Source organism: Carlito syrichta, unplaced genomic scaffold (genome assembly GCF_000164805.1).
Source record: "Carlito syrichta isolate Samal-C Ts95f unplaced genomic scaffold, Tarsius_syrichta-2.0.1 Scaffold306634, whole genome shotgun sequence".
NCBI lineage: Eukaryota > Metazoa > Chordata > Mammalia > Primates > Tarsiidae > Carlito > Carlito syrichta.
Genome location: NW_007250730.1, coordinates 288,904 through 306,460, shown reverse-complemented (window position 1 = coordinate 306,460; position 17,557 = coordinate 288,904). Strand labels below are relative to the sequence as shown.

General features: G+C 43.6%; 1 protein-coding gene across 1 annotated transcript in view; it reads left to right on the top strand.

Annotated features, from left to right (window-relative positions):
• COL28A1 (collagen type XXVIII alpha 1 chain) overlaps positions 1–17,557 on the top strand; it is a 193,856-nt gene that overhangs the window by 162,553 nt on the left and 13,746 nt on the right. Inside the window, exons 27-32 of the mRNA XM_008063194.1 lie at positions 641–709; positions 1,470–1,550; positions 1,629–1,664; positions 6,599–6,635; positions 8,564–9,112; positions 10,659–10,816. Coding sequence (XP_008061385.1) covers positions 641–709; positions 1,470–1,550; positions 1,629–1,664; positions 6,599–6,635; positions 8,564–9,112; positions 10,659–10,816 — 930 coding nt within the window. The remainder of the gene's footprint in view (positions 1–640; positions 710–1,469; positions 1,551–1,628; positions 1,665–6,598; positions 6,636–8,563; positions 9,113–10,658; positions 10,817–17,557) is intronic.

Below are 17,557 nucleotides of genomic sequence, written 5' to 3'. Positions count from 1 at the left end.
GCTAACAGTGCAGGTGAATTGTATCAACAACTCCTTGGTGTTAACTGTGGAAGGTTGCTGTTACAGCCTTGTTTCCTCCATTATTAAGATATCTATCTAAATAAATTAGATAAATAAGTATATCATTTATTTGAATTTTAAAGTATTAAAAATCATATAATGTCTTATTTTGGTATATATACATACACACTTAAAACACAAAAGCATGGGTACAAATGATAAATATGAATTTCAGAAAGAAATTTTCTCTTTCAGAAAATGAGGTTGGTATGATGGCTCACACCTGTAATCCCAGCACTTTGGGAGGTGGAGGCAAGAGGATTACCTGAGCCCAGGAGTTTAAGACCAGCCTGGGCAACATAGCATGATCTCATTTTTGCAATAAATCAGTAAATTAGCTGGGTGTGGGGGTGCACGCCTGTATTCCTAGCTACTTGGAAGGCTGAAGCAGAAGGATCGCCTGAATCCAGCAGGTCGAGGCCACAGTGGCCATGAGCATGACTGCACTCCAGCCTGGGTGACAGAGTGAGATTTACATAATTCTGTAATGCAGTTTCAAACTGTGTGTTTCTGATCCAAAGAATATTCTGAATTACCCTGGGAAATTAAAAAGAACATCTCTTTCTCATTTCCTGTGTAGGGTGAGCAAGGACCCCAAGGCTTTCCAGGGCCAAAGGGCACAAGGGGCCATGGCCTCCCAGGCCAGAAGGTAAGTGTTTCAGTGTGGTAGAGAAATGCTCAGGCTTAGGATCACAATAGCTTAACTTTAACGTTGGAAGTCCTCTTGTCTATGTGTTATGCTTCTCGTTACATCTCTCAGAGGAAAAAAATCCACTTGAAATTAAATCTTTATGCTTCACCTTTTCTATCTGTAAACATACTCACTTTATAAAATCCCCTTCTTAATTCTCAGAGGCCAGCAAATAAAGAAATAAACCTTTACAACATGCCATGTAGGAGATGCTAGATGAATCAGGTATCTCGTAAATGATGCAATAGTTGAATCTTCTGATACAGTAAGCCCCCTACATACAAACTTTCAAGTTATGAACTTTAATGATGCACACCTGCATATTATTTCTCCCCACCAAGTGTCAGGATAGCCTGTTAAACATATAGTACTATTTAGCCAATTATATTAGTTGAGTACCTAGGTTAACTTTCTTGGACCTAAAACAAATTGGACTTACAAACATGCTCTCAGAACAGAACTTGTTTGTATGTTGAGGACTTCCTGTAGTTGAATGTCCTGAAGGTAGTGAGTAGATCAGATGGTATCTTGAGATCTCTTCACTTTGAGATCTCTGGTTCACCATGAATTGGTAGCTGAGGGAATATAAATAAACTGCTCCCAACAAGAACCACAGGTCTTCGAGAGATACCAGCTGCAAATCAACCAGATTATAGAGATTTTCTTATTTGGCCTTAATATTCACATTCTGAACTTACCTTTTTACTGTGTCATAAAGGGAGAGCACGGAGAGCGAGGTGACGTGGGAAAGAAGGGCGAGAAAGGGGAGATTGGAGAGCCCGGCACGCCAGGAAGACAGGCAAGAAGTCGTTTTCAGAGTCTAAGATTTCATACTCAGTCCAACCTGTATTGATTGTCCTCTTCTTCCACTAAGCAGGGATTACACGGACCCAAAGGAGACCCAGGACTCACAGTGAGTATCCATCCTAGAGGGTAATTGAGGGTTTTGCGCTTATAAAATTACTGCCTTCATGTCTTAGAGTTAGAATTCTGAATTCTTGGGATGCAAAATTCCAGCTGCTATTTAAATGTCAGCGACTGCTATCAGCCCAGTGTTGTCTTAGATGCATGAGGTGATTGAAGCTGAATGCAGGGGAGAAATAACCCCAGGCAGCCTCACCCAGCTCTCTGTGGAGGGGTGTTTCTATTCCCCCACCCCTAATAAAAATGATCACGTTGCTATTATTGGCAACAGAGAAGTGAGCTGTTCCAAAGAAACCAAACTGCCAAATGACTTTATTTTCCATGGTTCTTCTCATTTCAGAATGGGGCTCTTTTTTCCTAAACTAGTTTACTTAGGAAGTGCTCTGGAGAGAACAGCAGTCAGATAATTGGGATTACATTTGTGTACTGATTCACTTCCTCAATAAATATGAAGGCGCCCCCCAAAACCCAGAATTATCTGTGGAGGGAGGGCCCCGTGTAATACAGGCATCCCCGGCTAGGTAAGTGTTCTAGGAATCCATTGGCATCAGTGGACCAGCTAGCGTTGTTGGGAGAGGTTGCTTTTGGATTCAGTGAATTTTTTTTTTGGAGACTCTTTCCAAGTGTTTGCCCGTTTCATGGTGGGCGATTTACAAGTGCACCTGCCCACACTGTGTCGAATGTTTAGCAGTTTTGGACCAAAAACATCATGACCCCTGTGCCCCACCCTCCCCAGTCGTGCAATCTCCCCCTGAGCAACTTTTTTTTGTTTCCCTGGATGAAAAGTCCTCAAAGGGAAACATTTTGCCCATGTGGAAGAGGTGAAACAAAAAACAGCAGCTGCTCTGAAAAGCTTCAAAATGGACTAGTTCCAAAACTGTTTTGAGCAGTGGAAAAAGCATCTTGAGAGTTGTATTGCATCAAACAGAGAGTATGTTGAAGGTGACTGAAGTTTAAGCATGTAAAAATATACAATTTTTTTTTTTTTTTTTTGGAGTTGGAGTCTCACTCTGTCACCCAGACTGGAGTGCAGTGGCCGCTCCCGGCCACCGCAGCCTCGACCCTGGGCTCTGGCGATCCTTCCACCTCAGCCTTCCGAGTAGCTGTAATTACAGGCGCGTGCTACCATGCCCGGCTGATTTTTTGATTTATTGTAGAGATGAGGTCTCGCTGCCCAGGCGGGTCTCAAACCCACGGGCTCAGGCAATCCACTCACTTCAGCCTCCCAAAGGCGCGGGATTACAGGCTGAGCCACCGAACCTGGCTAAAATATACAATTTTTTATAAATAAATTTCAGGATGTTTTGGAGGGTCCCCCTTGTATGGGTTGAGCAGATGTTTCCTTATTCTTCTCCTCACATCTTTATTTATTTATTATTTATTGGCATCCCTGGGTGGGTAAGAATTCCCACACCTTTAAAAACAAAATCTAAGTCTTCTTTTTTTTTTTTTGAGTTGGAGTCTCACTCTGTCACCCAGGCTGGAGTGCAGTGACATGATCACAGCCACGACAACCTTGCCCAGCTGGGCTCAGGCGATCCTTCCACCTCAGCCCTCCAAGTAGCTGTAACTACAGGGGCACCACCAAGCCCGGCTAATTTTTTTATTTGTTGTAGAGAAAAGGTCTTGCCAAGATGCCCTGAACTCCTGGGCTCAAGCAATTCTCTTACCTCTGCCTCCCAAAGTGCTGAGGTGACAAGCATGCACCACCACACCTGGCCTGAAAGCTAAGTCTTAACATCTCACAAGTGAGAAAGTTGTAGGATTTCTATAGCCAGATCTAATTCTTCCTTTCTAATTTGAAGGTCCTGCATCTTCTAGAGTTAGGAGAAAATGAGGCCTTTTCTCTTTTCTTCTTGGACCTTCCCTTGGGTTGTGGTCTGGGATGCTGATGATACTCTGTGCTGGGAAAATCCAAGTGTGAGGGGCGAGAGTTTAGGTGGTGAGCCAGGCATGTATCCAGCAAAATCGCTTGTGTGTCCTGTGGTCGCCTGCCTTTTACTCTGCGTTGTTGCCTGCCACATGTCAGAGCCCCAGAGATGCCTACAGTGAAGGTAACAACCCTGTAAACAGCAGTTTTCTCCCCAGAAGTGGCAGGGGAGTGTGTATATAAGTAAACAGAGGAACGTGCTCTCCAGGTTTGCACCTGCCCTTCTGTCCCCAACATGAATCCTCCTTGCCGTCATTACTACCTCGCCCTCTGGTGCCATTTGTTGCCTGAACTGTTCAGTAACTTCAAAACTCTCCCTTGGCTGCTGTGACCACTTCAATGAGAGTGTGACCAGAGCTTTTCTCTGCATAGGGATCACGTGAGTCCCGCTTCCCCGGCTGACGTTCTCACCCTTCAACATGGCGCAAAGGCCTTCCAGAGTCCATCTGTTTTCCGCTTTTGTCGTTCTTTCTGCTGTGTACCCTGAGCCATATGTTTATGCAAGTCCTATAATGCAGTGTGCTCTGAGTGAAGGCTGGTCCCCCCACCTGGAACACTCCTCCCACCCCAACCTGGGCAGAGGCTGCCTCCCTCTGGACCTCAAGACCACCCACATCCTGCCCACCCACCCCCCCCCCCCGGCACCTCGAATTCCCAGCAGACCAACACATTTCCTTGGCTCGGCATAGCCCTACCAAAGTCTGTCTTTGTCTGCTGCCTACTCAACTGAGAAACCTCTGATGGGTATAAATTTAATGGCAAGGGTAGCTCTTCAGCACTTCTAGTGGAAAGAATGAACTATTCCAGATACTCGAAAGCAAAGGATGAGGAAAAGATTGACATATATGACTACATAAAGCATCTGAAACCTGATGACACCATAAAATCATGTTGAAAACACTTAAAATTCAGTCTTGACATACACGTGGCTCTTATAAGTTAATAAAAAACAAATGTTCCAGTAGAAAGATGAGATGAAGGCCATACAAAGACTCTGTACAAGAGCATGCATGGAAACAGGCATGGAAAAGAAAATGTAGCCTTATTAATAATTTAATAAGTGCAGTGTAAGACAGTGAGAGATTCTGCTCGACCAAGTGGCAGAGCTTGTAGTGTATCTAAAATGAAGCAGGCTTTTTTTTATACGTTGCTGTTGGTTACCACAACCCTTCTGCAGCTTGACTGTGTGTCACAGAGCCTTAAGAGGCCATGCGTTCGACCTCATTAGCCAAGTTTCTCAGAATACTTAATCATGTGGAAAATTAATTATGATATAATGTTAAATTAAAAACTATAACCATAAAACTTGATGTATAGTGCTTTCTTCATTTAAGAAAATCAAACATAAATATATAAATATATAATTTCCCCTCTGAGTATACTTTATATAAATACATACAGTTTCTCTTCCTATACGTGTTCTAGTGACAGATTTAGTAAATGCCTCTCTAAATAAGGAAAAGCGTGATAAGGCCTGGAAAAAAAAGATGACTGTCAACTCCCTCATTCTGTATAATTGTATTTGTGTACCTCAGTATCGTATTGGAAGTTCTTCAAAGAGCCCCCTGGAATCACTGGCTTTCACTCAGTTTGCAGTTAAATTAAATCAAAACACTCTGAGGATTCTCCATATATGCTACTTTTAAGCCATGTCACCAGCTATGTCACCTCCACCCCGGTTCTGTCTCTATAGATCTGTTCTTTACAATTTGCTTTTGCACCTGTTATGCTTCATTTTCTTGGTTGGTGCCATTGCTCCTTCTTGCTGAGATGCAGCTTTCCATTCATCATCCTCTTTCGGCTTCAAGTCTCGGGCAACCGTAGCATCCTCTAGTCGCTATTTTACTTGCAAGCATGCTGTCCAAGAGAGGCCCTGGCAGATGCGCTTCTGGTACCTGGCTCACTCAGGTCCTTCTGACGGAACCCATGGCAGAAAGACCAGGAGGGAGCATTCAGGCACATGGTGACATTTCCTGGTACAGCCCAAGTGAGAGTATTAGTGAAAGGGGACTTACAAAATTGGAAATTAGTACACAGAAAGAAGAGAAAATATAACATCGAATGGATTCTCTTGTGGTTCTGAGGCTCATCTCAGCTTCTCAGCATGCATTGTTTAAATTGTTAACAGCTGGGTGCGGTGGCTCCTGCCTGTCATCCCAGCACTCTGGGAGGCCGAGGTGGGAGAATTGCTTGAACCCAGGAGTTTAAGACCAACCTGAATATCATACTGAGACCTTGTCTCTATTAAAAAAAAAAATCAAAAAAATTAGCTGGGCGTAGTTGGGCTCGGTGGCTTCAACCTGTAATCCCAGCACTTTGGGAGGCCGAGGTGAGTGAATTGCCTGAGCCCGCGGGTTCGAGACCAGACTGGGCAACTTGATGAGACCTGATCTCTACAAAAAAAAAAAATTAGCTGGGCATAGTCACGCATGCCTGGAGTCCCAGCTACTAGGGAGGCTGAGGCAGAAGGATCGCCTGAGCCCAGGAGGTCAAGGGCTGTGGTGAGCTGTGATCACACCACTGTACTCCAACCTGGCAGCAGAGTGAGACTCCAACTCAAAAATAAATGAATAAATAAATAAATAATATAATATGATTGACTGCATATATTGCACCAAACCACTGGAGGGAGCGTTTGAGTGACCAGATCCTGTGCTCATGTGTACGTTAACCTCATTTAATCCACAGCATGGCCCTGAGGCATGGACACTATTAGGTCACCCAGTGCCCAAGTTCACACAGCAGATACATGCTGGAGCTGCCATTTGAACTCCAAAAATGAGCTATTAAGTTTTGCAACTCAACCCCATTGTAGTTATGATATATGATATCCAACTTTTAACCTCTGGGGGTATTTATTTTATTTTCTGCAGTGGAAGGATGAAATCAAATGGCCCGGTGCTGGGTGTCATGAGATATCTTTTATGACTATTGGGGAAAAAATATTATAGCCATACATTTAATCTTAATACATTTTCTTTTTTTTCCCCCAGAAAGAAGAAATTATCAAACTTATTACTGAAATATGTGGTAAGATTTGACTATCAAGAAAAAAAAAAAACCATTGCTTTCAAGTGCCAGCCCCATTATATGCTGTGTTGGAGTGATAATGTGTTCACCTGGAAGAGATGTGTATTGTAGGGCCAGTGGAAAGGGTTGGGTTCATTTGAAATGTCAGCCGAACACTGAAAGGGAGCAGCAGCCAGAGAGCCTGGGAATCCTGATTGAAGAAGAACGAGCATCTTCCCGGGTGGGTTAGGGAGCATGAGGATGTTGGCCTGGAGTGTAGGCACAGTGATCATTTGTATTCAGGGACATTTGCCTGAGGTCAAGAGGAAAAATGCTACAGAGGAAATACAACTACAAGAGCCCAACTGGTTTTGGAGCCAGCCTAGTTGGTGATGATAATGGTCTGTGTTTTCCCTGAAGTCAGAAGTCTCTCTGAACTGAGTTTTGTTGTTGTTGTTTGTTTGTTGTTTTGAGACAGGGTCTCACGGTCTCACTCTGTCTCCCCAGCTGGAGGGCAGTGGCATAATCATAGCTCACCGCAGCCTTGACCTCCTACTCTCAAGTGATCCTTCCACCTCAGCCTCCTGAGTAGCTGAGACTATGGGCACACAGCACCATGCCTAGCTAATTTTTTATTTTATTTTATTGTCGAGATGAGGTCTCACTTTGTAGCCTAGGCTGGTCTCGAATTCCTGAGCTCAAGAGATCCTTCCACCTTGGCCTTCCAAGTGCTGGGATTACAGATGTGAGCCACTGTGCCTGACCCTGAATTGAGTATTGAGTTATACTCAATTCCAAAGGCAGGAGGATAGAGTCAAGAGTTCATCTTACTTCACAACTCCCAACTGCTTCAATGGCCGAATACTTTAAACTTGAAACAGAATCACCAGAAAGAAGTAAAGAAAAGTGATTAGCCAAAAAACAAGAGATGAATGAAATTATGACGAGAGAATTTTCTGTGTCTAAGGTGGACAGAGGCAGAAATATTATTATCCTTCCATACTGAGAATTCCAGAACTGGCTGGTTCCCTAAAAGACTTCTGGACCTAAGAATCAGTCTGGGCCTCTATGCTGGTAGGCCAGTGTAGACATGGCTTCTGAGTTCTGAAAGCCCTGTAAAGGTAGCACCCAATTTCCTGGTGGGTTTTTATAGTGGGTCGTTGAGCAACATGAGTGCAAATAAAGAGATGTACTCCTGATATTTTTATTTCCTGGTGACCCTGGCAACTGCTTCACATGGTCGCTCATTGACCTCAATAGGACTTTTTTTTTTTGACCCACATTCTCCAGGATCACGCCCCTCCAAAAGTTTTGTAGTAGGAGTATACTGTTCTCCTCGATAATGTGAAAGCCACCAGAGGTGTCAGTGTGGGTAACAGAGGAGATAAACTAGAGTATTTGGAGGTAGCTGTTCTGGTGAATGTTTAAGGCCCCAATCCTTCCCCCAAAATTAACATTTTTCATTCCATTACATTGGCCAAACCAGTGAGGAAAAATCCATTTTCTTATGAGTATAAGGACATGGTTTAACACTGAAATATCAGCTTTCAGATTCAACTTAAACACAGTGGTGGAATGATAAAGAGCAAATTTAGGATAATGTTTGTCTCATGGGGAGAGGTAGAGGAATGTAGTTGGGAAGGCATTCCCAGGGCATGTTAACTCTTAAAAATATTTTATTTTTAATCTGAGAAATGGGCACATAGGTGTTTATTCTTTTATCCAATACAGTTTCCCACCAATATATTATTTTTTAAAGAAGTGTCAAGTATAGGATCTGGAGGGAGACTGTTGTCCTCTGTTTTCACAGTCACAAAAAAGGAAGTTCACGCTTCAGGTCTCAGATTCAATCTTGCCCTCCTTTCCTTTCTCCTCCCCAATCTGACACCGACCCGTGATGCTTTGATCTTCATTCCTGCGATGCTCCTGTCTCAACATTCATCTTCCAGGGTGTGGTCCCAAATGCAAGGAGATGCCACTAGAGCTGGTGTTCGTGATTGACAGCTCAGAAAGCGTGGGGCCAGAGAACTTCCAGATCATCAAAAATTTTGTGAAGACTCTGGCTGACAAGGTCGCTCTGGACGTGGCCACAGCCCGCATAGGTGTCATCAACTACAGCCACAAGGTGGAAAAGGTGGCTGTTCTGAAGCAGTTCTCCAGCAAGGATGACTTCAAGCTGGCTGTGGATGACATGCAGTACCTGGGGGAAGGCACGTACACGGCCACCGCTCTCCAGGCAGCCAACGACATGTTCCAGGATGCAAGGCCAAGTGTGAAGAAGGTAGCCTTGGTCATCACTGATGGGCAGACGGATTCTCGAGATAAAGTAAAACTGACGGAGGTGGTGAGAAACGCCAGTGAGGCCAACGTGGAGACATTTGTCCTCGGGGTGGTGAAGAAAGATGACCCCAACTTTGAAATATTCCACAAAGAAATGAATCTAATCGCCACAGACCCAGAGCACGTTTATCAATTTGATGATTTCTTTACTCTCCAAGGTAAGGAAGATCATCTATATTTTTCTTCCAAGTACCACATCCCTGGATTGTCCTGTCCACATAGGAAAACTAGGGGGTTAATAAGGCTTCTTCCAACATTAGGTTGTAGCGTACAAACTCCACCATGTAAAGAGGGTTTGTCTCTTCCAGTGTGAAGGGTACAGTCCCTTGTCTTTACTCACACGTAGTAAGTGCTGAAATGGCCTTGGAATTATTGATCTGGGGAGTCCATGGTCAATGGACAGGGATGAAGAGAAAGAATAGGACTTGGGTATATTGCTAAGATTAGCTAATGTCCTGAAAGCTACCTGACTAAAATAAGGGCTTGAGCAAGCCAACAGCAAGGCAGAAAACAGCCATGGAGTCAAAACAAATGAAGAAGTGCAAGTTGAATGAAAAAAGTTGTCATCATCTAAAGAGGTGAGAAAGCAAATAACTGGGTTTATTTCAAGGGTGTGTTCTAGTCTCTGTTTTTAGGAAAGCAGAGAATAATGAGTAAACAGGTGATGTCAGGAATGTATCTTAAAGAACCCCATTTTGATACTCATCACACAGTCAGTACTAATCTGATGGGCTTCCCTACGCTAAGTTTCACATGAACTGATATTTACCAACAAGGCATCCTCAGACGCTGACTCCATCCATGGTTAGATTACGGTCAGTATCACTTTACAATGAAATCTATTTGAATTCTTTGAAAACTGATGACTCTTGCTGGCAGGGCCCATACCTGGCAAGCTTGTGAAGGAAGTGAAAGTTAGTTTGACATGGTTGCAGGCTTCAGTTTGGCTCTATTCTTCCTCCTCCACCCAGTGGGGAGTGGGCCCTGACGTGGCTTGGCATAGATGCCCAATGCCTGTGCCCTGCCTACTCTGGGTACCGGCACAAGTGGCCTTAAGGATAACATATACTTGAAGATAAACATACCATGCTCTCCTTCTCTCCTTCTCCAGAGCTTTCTAACCTGATGTTCTATTTCCTTTGCGCCCTGCTGGGTGACTGGGTGGGTTTACCTGTTATATTTGATCCCACTGGGATATGAAGGTGTTGGAATGGCTGGAGACATTTCATAGACAACTCATATATTTTAGTTATTGAAAAGCTTTGCCATCTTATCTGAAGAAGTTAGTGATTTGTGGCACAGTGAGGATACATTTTTGAATATTTGCTATTTCTAAAACCAGAGGTAATTACCTCTATAACTCATTACATGGCCCTTTACATAGAGTAATTCATAGTCAACAGATACTTGTATATGGAGTAATTTATAGTCAACAGACATTTTGGATAAATATGCATTTAATTTGAATAAACCTGCATTTAAGTCATTCTTTGCCTCTTTGCACCATCATATGTTATTAAATTAAAGTTTTTTAAGAAGACCCTTACAGATGATGTAAAATGCTTTGTAAGTTAGTTCACTTAGCAGTTAATGTCAAGCCATGAGAAATTACTTCTGTTAAGGAGAACACAGGTCTCTTTAAATGGATTTTAAATAATGTTTCATTGCATCTACTCTCTCCCTCTTCTACTTCTCTTTTAAAAGACACCTTGAAGCAAAAATTGTTTACAAAAATTTGTGAGGATTTTGATTCTTACCTCGTTCAAATTTTTGGCTCATCATCACTTCAACCTGGACGTGGGCCATCAAGGGAAAAATTCAGCGAATCAACTCCAGAGCCTCTAAAAGAAATTTCCGAGTCAGTAAGTAACTGTCTTGCTTACTTTGTGAGCTTAGGAGGGTATATTCTGTCTATTTTGTGTACAAATCATTTTGCCCTACACTGTAAAGCATCAGCTGGGACATGTGCATTTATTAAACATTGCAGATGACATTTTTATAGTGTGCCTCTGTCACCACCAAAGGGACTGTGTGCTCCAGAACAGATGAACATACACTATCTGAATGTACCCACGCGGCATGCCATGCAGAATCCCTTGTGCCAGGTCATGATTCTCCCTCTTCCACCTGTGTGGCCACTCCCCACCTGGTACCTGCTCAAGTTTTTTCCAAGTACGCAAGTGCCCAGCCAGCCACTCCCCAACACTATGAGTAATGATCTTGCCCCGTCTAGCTTCCACCTGTGCTCTGAGGGAGACCTGGGGGGCGGGCTCACATGTGAACAGTGGAGGTAGGTGCTTTGTCCCAGAGCTCCCTGCTCATGTGGCAAGAGAAGACAGGTAACTACCTCGTGAGTGTATTGAGACAAATGTGACCATTCCCATAACTTCCGGGAACTGACGTCTGCCAATCAGATCATAAGCAACACTTAAGTTCTCTTAGGTGGAAATTGGGGAGCTTCTGTCATTGCTGGTGAAGGCTCTAGGCTCTTCCCCAGCAAGTTTCGAGTACAGCAAGTCTAGATTGATTCTACCACACATGTAGACATCCTCTGGCAAGCAGGCCACAGCAGTCACACCCTTGTTCTGTAAGTTCAGGGAAGTCCCTGCACTGTCTTTCTGTAAAGGATTCTTTGTCAGGAAGGAGTAATCCCAAGCAAATATAACAATATTCTCATCAGGATTCAGTGAACGGTCTAGTTAGACTAAAGCCCCAAGAGACATCCAGATCAGTCGTTGGACGTGGGCCTTTCAGGAATCAGGCCTAGGATATCACTCCCAAGGGCACAGACTTAGAACTCACTAGATTTTTATACCCCGTTCACAAAAGGATAGAAAGGCCTCTAACATATTTCTATTTGATTAAATACTAATCAGCTCCAAAATGGGTAATTCCAATAGGACAACAGACTACCCCTAGATTGTAGATTGAAATTAATATACTCATTTATACCACCTGGTCTAGGCTAGGGGTCAGCAAACTCTTTTTATAAAGGGCCATATACTGAATACTCTGGTTTTGCAGGCCAATTTTGGTTCCAATTATTCAATTCTGCCCTTGAAGTGCAGAAGTAGTCACAGACGTTACTTAAATGGATGAGCATGGCTGGGTTCTGATGAAACTTATTTACAAAAACAGATGGTGACTTGGATTTGGCCCACAAGGGCTTGCCAACCCTGGTCCATGCTGAGCATTTTAAAGTAGATTGCAGACAATAATGCACAGAGCCTATCTCCTCCTGAGCATGAACTATTACTGGAGCTTTGCCTGTTTTTGTGACTTATCCCTTTGTCCCCTTACCCTGTCCTAGTCAATCCATGTCCCTTTCTAAAGTCCTCCTAAACAAGAGCAAGCTCAGGAAGTGATGCTTAAACTGAGCCCTCTTCATAATTACTGAATCACACTTTTGCTGTATCAACACTAGTGAATTCCAGTAATAAGTATGGATCATTTACTGCTGTGTTAGTTGATGACAAGACACAGTTCCTGCCTGCAGAAGCCCACATTCTATCAGGGAGATAAGCAGAGCTATAGAGGAAGTACAAGAGATGGCACAATTAATTTCTGAGGAGAGTAATGGAAAGTGTCTTATTCTGCCTGGGCTACTATAGCAAAAATACCATAGACTGGATAGCTTAAACAACAACATCTATTTCTCACAGTTCCAGAGACTGGGAAGTCTGAAATCTTGGTGTTTGGTGAGGGTTCACTTTCTGGCTTGTTAACAGCCGGCTTCTTATGTCCTAACATGGCTGAGAAACAGCTCATCTGTCTCATGTTTCTTGTCATACTGGCACTAATCTTATTCAGGAGGGCTCCACCTTTATGACCAATGACCTCCCAAATGTCCCACTTCAAATACCATCACACTGGAGATTCAAATTTCAATATGTAAATTTTGGAGGGACACAAACATTTAGTCCATGACAGAAGGGTTCACAGAGGAGGTGGCATTAAGCCAAGTTTTAGGAATAACTAGGAGTTTTTCAAGGAAAGAATAGGGGGAAGGTATTTCTAACAAAGGGAACCTGTGGGCAAAGGTGTTTTAAAGTAGCATGGCATTTCAAGGAAGTCAGACAAGTTCAATCTAATTGTAACCTTGGGTGTGTGTGTGGCAGGTTGGTGAGAGTTAAAACTGGACAGGTAATTTAAGGGTGAATTATAAATGGCACCATGTGTCAAGACAAGGAACTTAAACTTCATCCATAAGCCAGCCAATCAGAGAAAGCAGAGGAGTTTTAAAAGCAAGAGTCACATGGTCATCTTTGGTTCACAGAAATAACCCTGGTTGCAGTGTAAAAGATACCTAGGAAGAGGAGGCAAGGAGACCAGAGACTGGGATATAAGTTCCTGAGAGTCCAGGCAAAGGGTAATGAACCCCTGGAAGAAGGCGGGCATAAAGAAAGAGGCACTGAAAAGCCATGTCAAGGGTAGAATTAACAGGATCTAGTGATTGGATGGACTGGAGGTTAGAGAGAGAGGGGGGTTGGTATGACTATTGTGTTTCTAGCTCGGCCATAGGATGGATTGAAACACCATATACTTAGTTGGAGAATGTAGGAGGTGGGGTGCATTTTTTAGAAAGAAAATAATGAGTTTAGTTACATGGTATTAACATATTGTAACAGATGAAGTTTTCTAGTAACTGGGGAGGGGAGGACACGAGACACGTACATCCAAAATAGTTTGAATTTCTAACACTCAGAGTCACATGAGAGGAACTGAGCATCCACTAGGTCTCACCAGGGGGACTTTGACCCAGATAGAAGAGCTTGCAGTGAATTTGAGCTTCTTGGGTGGCCCCTCTTATTTCTAGACTTTCTCATGCTGGCTCTCTCCAGAGAAGCACTAGATAAAACTGAATTCTTTTATTTTTTTAATTTTTTTTGAGTTGGAGTCTCACTCTGTCGCCCAGACTGAAGTGCAGTGGCTGCTCCTGGTCACTGCAGCCTGACCTTCTGGGCTCCGGCGATCCTTCCGCCTCAGCCTTCCGAGTAGCCGGAATTACAGGCGCGCGCTACCACGCCCGGCTAATTTTTTGATTTTATTGTAGAGATGAGATCTCGCCTGCCCAGGTGGGTCTCGAACCCGCGGGCTCAGGCAATCCACTCACCTCAGCCTCCCAAAGGCACAGGATTACAGGCTGAGCCACCGAGCCTAGCTAAAACTGAATTCTTAAATAAAGATTTCCTGATAGATATTTAGCCTGAACAAATATATAAGCATTTATATTCACATGTAAGTCTCTGATACACAATCACTTAATGACAGGGACATGTTCTGAGAAATGTGTCATTAAGCATTTTTGGTGTTGTACAAACATCATGAATGTACTTGCACAAACCTAAAAGGTATCATCTACCACAAACCCAGGCCAGAGGGTTCAGTTTATTGCTCCTAGGCTACACACTTATGTGCAAGTTACTGTACTGAATACTGTAGGCAATTGTAACAGAATGGCAAGTATTTGTTTATCTAAATAGGTCTGAACATAGAAAAGGTACAGTAAAAATATTGTAATATAATCTTAAGGGATCACTGGTCCCACACGTGGTCAGCAGTTGACTTAAATGTTGTTATGTGGAACATGACTATATGTATATTTACATGGACCCTGACAATTAAGTTCACGAAATCATCCTAGAAGAAATGCTACGTACCTCATTGCTGAATATCAGTATGGTTACCTTCGAAGTACTCCCCTTGGGAAGCTATACACTGATACCAACACCTTCAAAGTGATTTTGGAACTCTTTTTTCTGGAATGGCCATCAGAGCTGTTGTCATATTATCCTTGTTGTTCTGAATAACATCAAATGTCTTCCTTTTAATATTTCCTTCATCTTTGGGTAAAGAAAAATGTCACTGAGGGCCAGATCAGGTGAGTAGGGAGGGTGTTCCAATACAGTTATTTGCATAGTGCTGCTAATGTAAGCTCACGCTGGCAGGTTCTCTAACTTAATTGTCAGACCTCAACAAATAACAATGACAGCACTGACCATTCCAGAAAAATAGTTCTAAAATTGCCTTGATGGGTGGACTAGGCGCTGGCGTCAGGGCATAGCTTCCCAAGGAGAGTCCTTTGAAGGTGACTGTAGTGATATTCAGCTGTGAGGTAGGTAGCACTTTTTCTAGGATGATTCGAAAACCTAATTTTCAGACCTTGGAGGCAGACATATACACACATATGTACATATATGCATCCATATATACAGCATACACATACACATACATGCAAACACATATTACTGTTTCTGTGCCAGCACACCCGCCCTTACCCAGCAAGCATAATAACAGTATGTAGACTTCTAGAAGAGAGTAAAACTGTCAAAGCCTCTGGATTCTCAGGTGGCCGCTGCACCTGCCCAGGCAGTACTGCAGAGCAAGTTAGTGCTGATCGCAGAAAAAAATTTCCTTTTGGCATCTCTCTTTCTTTTCCCTGTTGTCCCTTCTGTCACTCCCTTAAGACACCTAGCTCTGTCCTTCCTTCCTTCCTGCTCTTCTTTCAACCAAAATCTGTTCTTAGGGAGAAATCTGATATCAGTGATTGACACTAAGCCAGTGGGTTTCCATGTCCATGCAGGAATAGTATTTTCACACCTCATCGGGAACTGTTGTGCTGAGAAGGCCATCCCGGTCCTGCTAAATTCATGATACTCCAGCAGACTCCTGCTGTGTTTTCCTTACGGGTCAGTCTTGGGAAGCAAAACACGCACATGCATTCTGCTCCATCGCTCTCCTAGAATCTCAGGATAATTTCTCCTTTCTTCTGGAATTCATTGCATTTTATGTTGTCAACCATTATTTTTGGGTGTGCTTTGACTTTCCTATGGGTTTCAATTCCTTGAGGACGTGATCTGTGTCTAAACTTTGCGTTCCACTCATGACCTAAAATAGTGCTGTGTCTTACACTCAGTAGATGCTCAATACATGCTCATTGACCAAATAATTAAATGCTGTACCAACTGTAGAGCTGAAAAAAGATTTTCTTCATAAAAGGATCCTTATCTTTTATGGGATTAATAATGTTACCACTTCATGTTCCTTTAGTCTCTCTGGATTTGGCCAGTTGGGTTAAAATTTCCAGAATATAAACGGGAGTGAGGCAATAAAATCAATTAAGCATCACTTAATCAAGCCAACAGGTTTTATTCAGTAATGGCCCATTAAGCAAATATGCACATTAATTTTTTGTATCAAGTCACTTTTGTCATTCTAAATGCATTAATAAATAATGTCAACCCACAGAGTGTTTATTCATTTGAGCTGGTTTCTTGTAATAACATTTTAGATCCCTCCCCCAAGAAGTAGAAAGGAAATAAATCCTACTAACCATTTCCAAAAGCTTCTTTTCTGTATTATGAATGAATGAATGAAAGATAGTTTCTTGACTGTGAGTGACTTAGACAACCAGGAGTAGAGACATATTCTCCTCTGTGGAAAGGAGGCCACAAGATTCCTGAGTAAGGGATTCCACAGTGGCCCAGAGGTGAGAGCCAGAGAGAAGACACACACACACACACACACACACACACATACACCCGCCCATGTCTAGTGAACACACACACACACACACACACACACACACACACGCACACACACACACACACCCGCCCATGTCTAGTGAAGGAAACAGGAAGGGCTAGGAGCTTTCCACCCCCAACTGTCTTGGTGAGTAGTCCACCTACAGCCTTGGGTCAGGACACAGGCACCCATTTCTAGAGGACAGTGTCTATTCTGCACCAATGCACGTAGCAGGAGACCAGCACAGCAGCCGGCTTTGCTGGCCATCCCTCCCTCAGTCCATCTCTCTCTCAGCAGGACCTGTCCCTGCTCCCTTCCATCACAATCACACAGCTGTTGAGAGTCTCTATGTCTCTCACTCTCTCTCCCCTGCTCTCTCCCTTCCCCACACCCCCCCTTACTCCTTCCTTCTCCATCTCAAGATTCGTCCAAGAAAGCCACTTCTGAAAAGAGGCTCCATGGGCAAGTTTTTCAAGAACCGAGGCCCCAGGCAGGTTCAGGCTTGGATCATCCCAAATCTGGTCCTGGGCTCTGCCCTCCACTCTGATGTGATATGTTCTAGTCCTCCTGTGCCCATAGACCTGCTCTTTCTGCCTTGCTCAAGATTCCCTAAGACTTTGGGTTCCTTCCCTGGGGTCAGTGAGCACTCTTCAAGTCTCTCTCTCCTTTTTTTTTTTAGTTGAAATCTCACTGTCACCCAGGCTAGAATGCAGTGTCACGCTCACTACCACTGTAGCCTAGACCTGCTGGACTCAAGCCATCCTTCTGTCTCAGCCTTCTAAGTAGCTGGGACTACAGGCATGCACCGCCACACCCAGCTAATTTTTTGATTTATTGTAGAGACAAGTTCTTGCCAAGTTGCCCAGGCTGGTCTCAAACCCCTGGGCTCAGGCAATTCTCTCACCTCTGCCTCCCAAAATGCTGGGATTACAGGTGTGAACCACTACGCCCAGCTCTTTGAGTTTCTTAACTCGCATGCCCTTCTTGTGACTGTCCTGCCTCTTTCTTTCCTTTTCCCTTCCTCCCTCTTGCCTCCTCCCTCCTCCCTTCTCCTCCTCCTTCCTCCCTCCCTCCCCTCT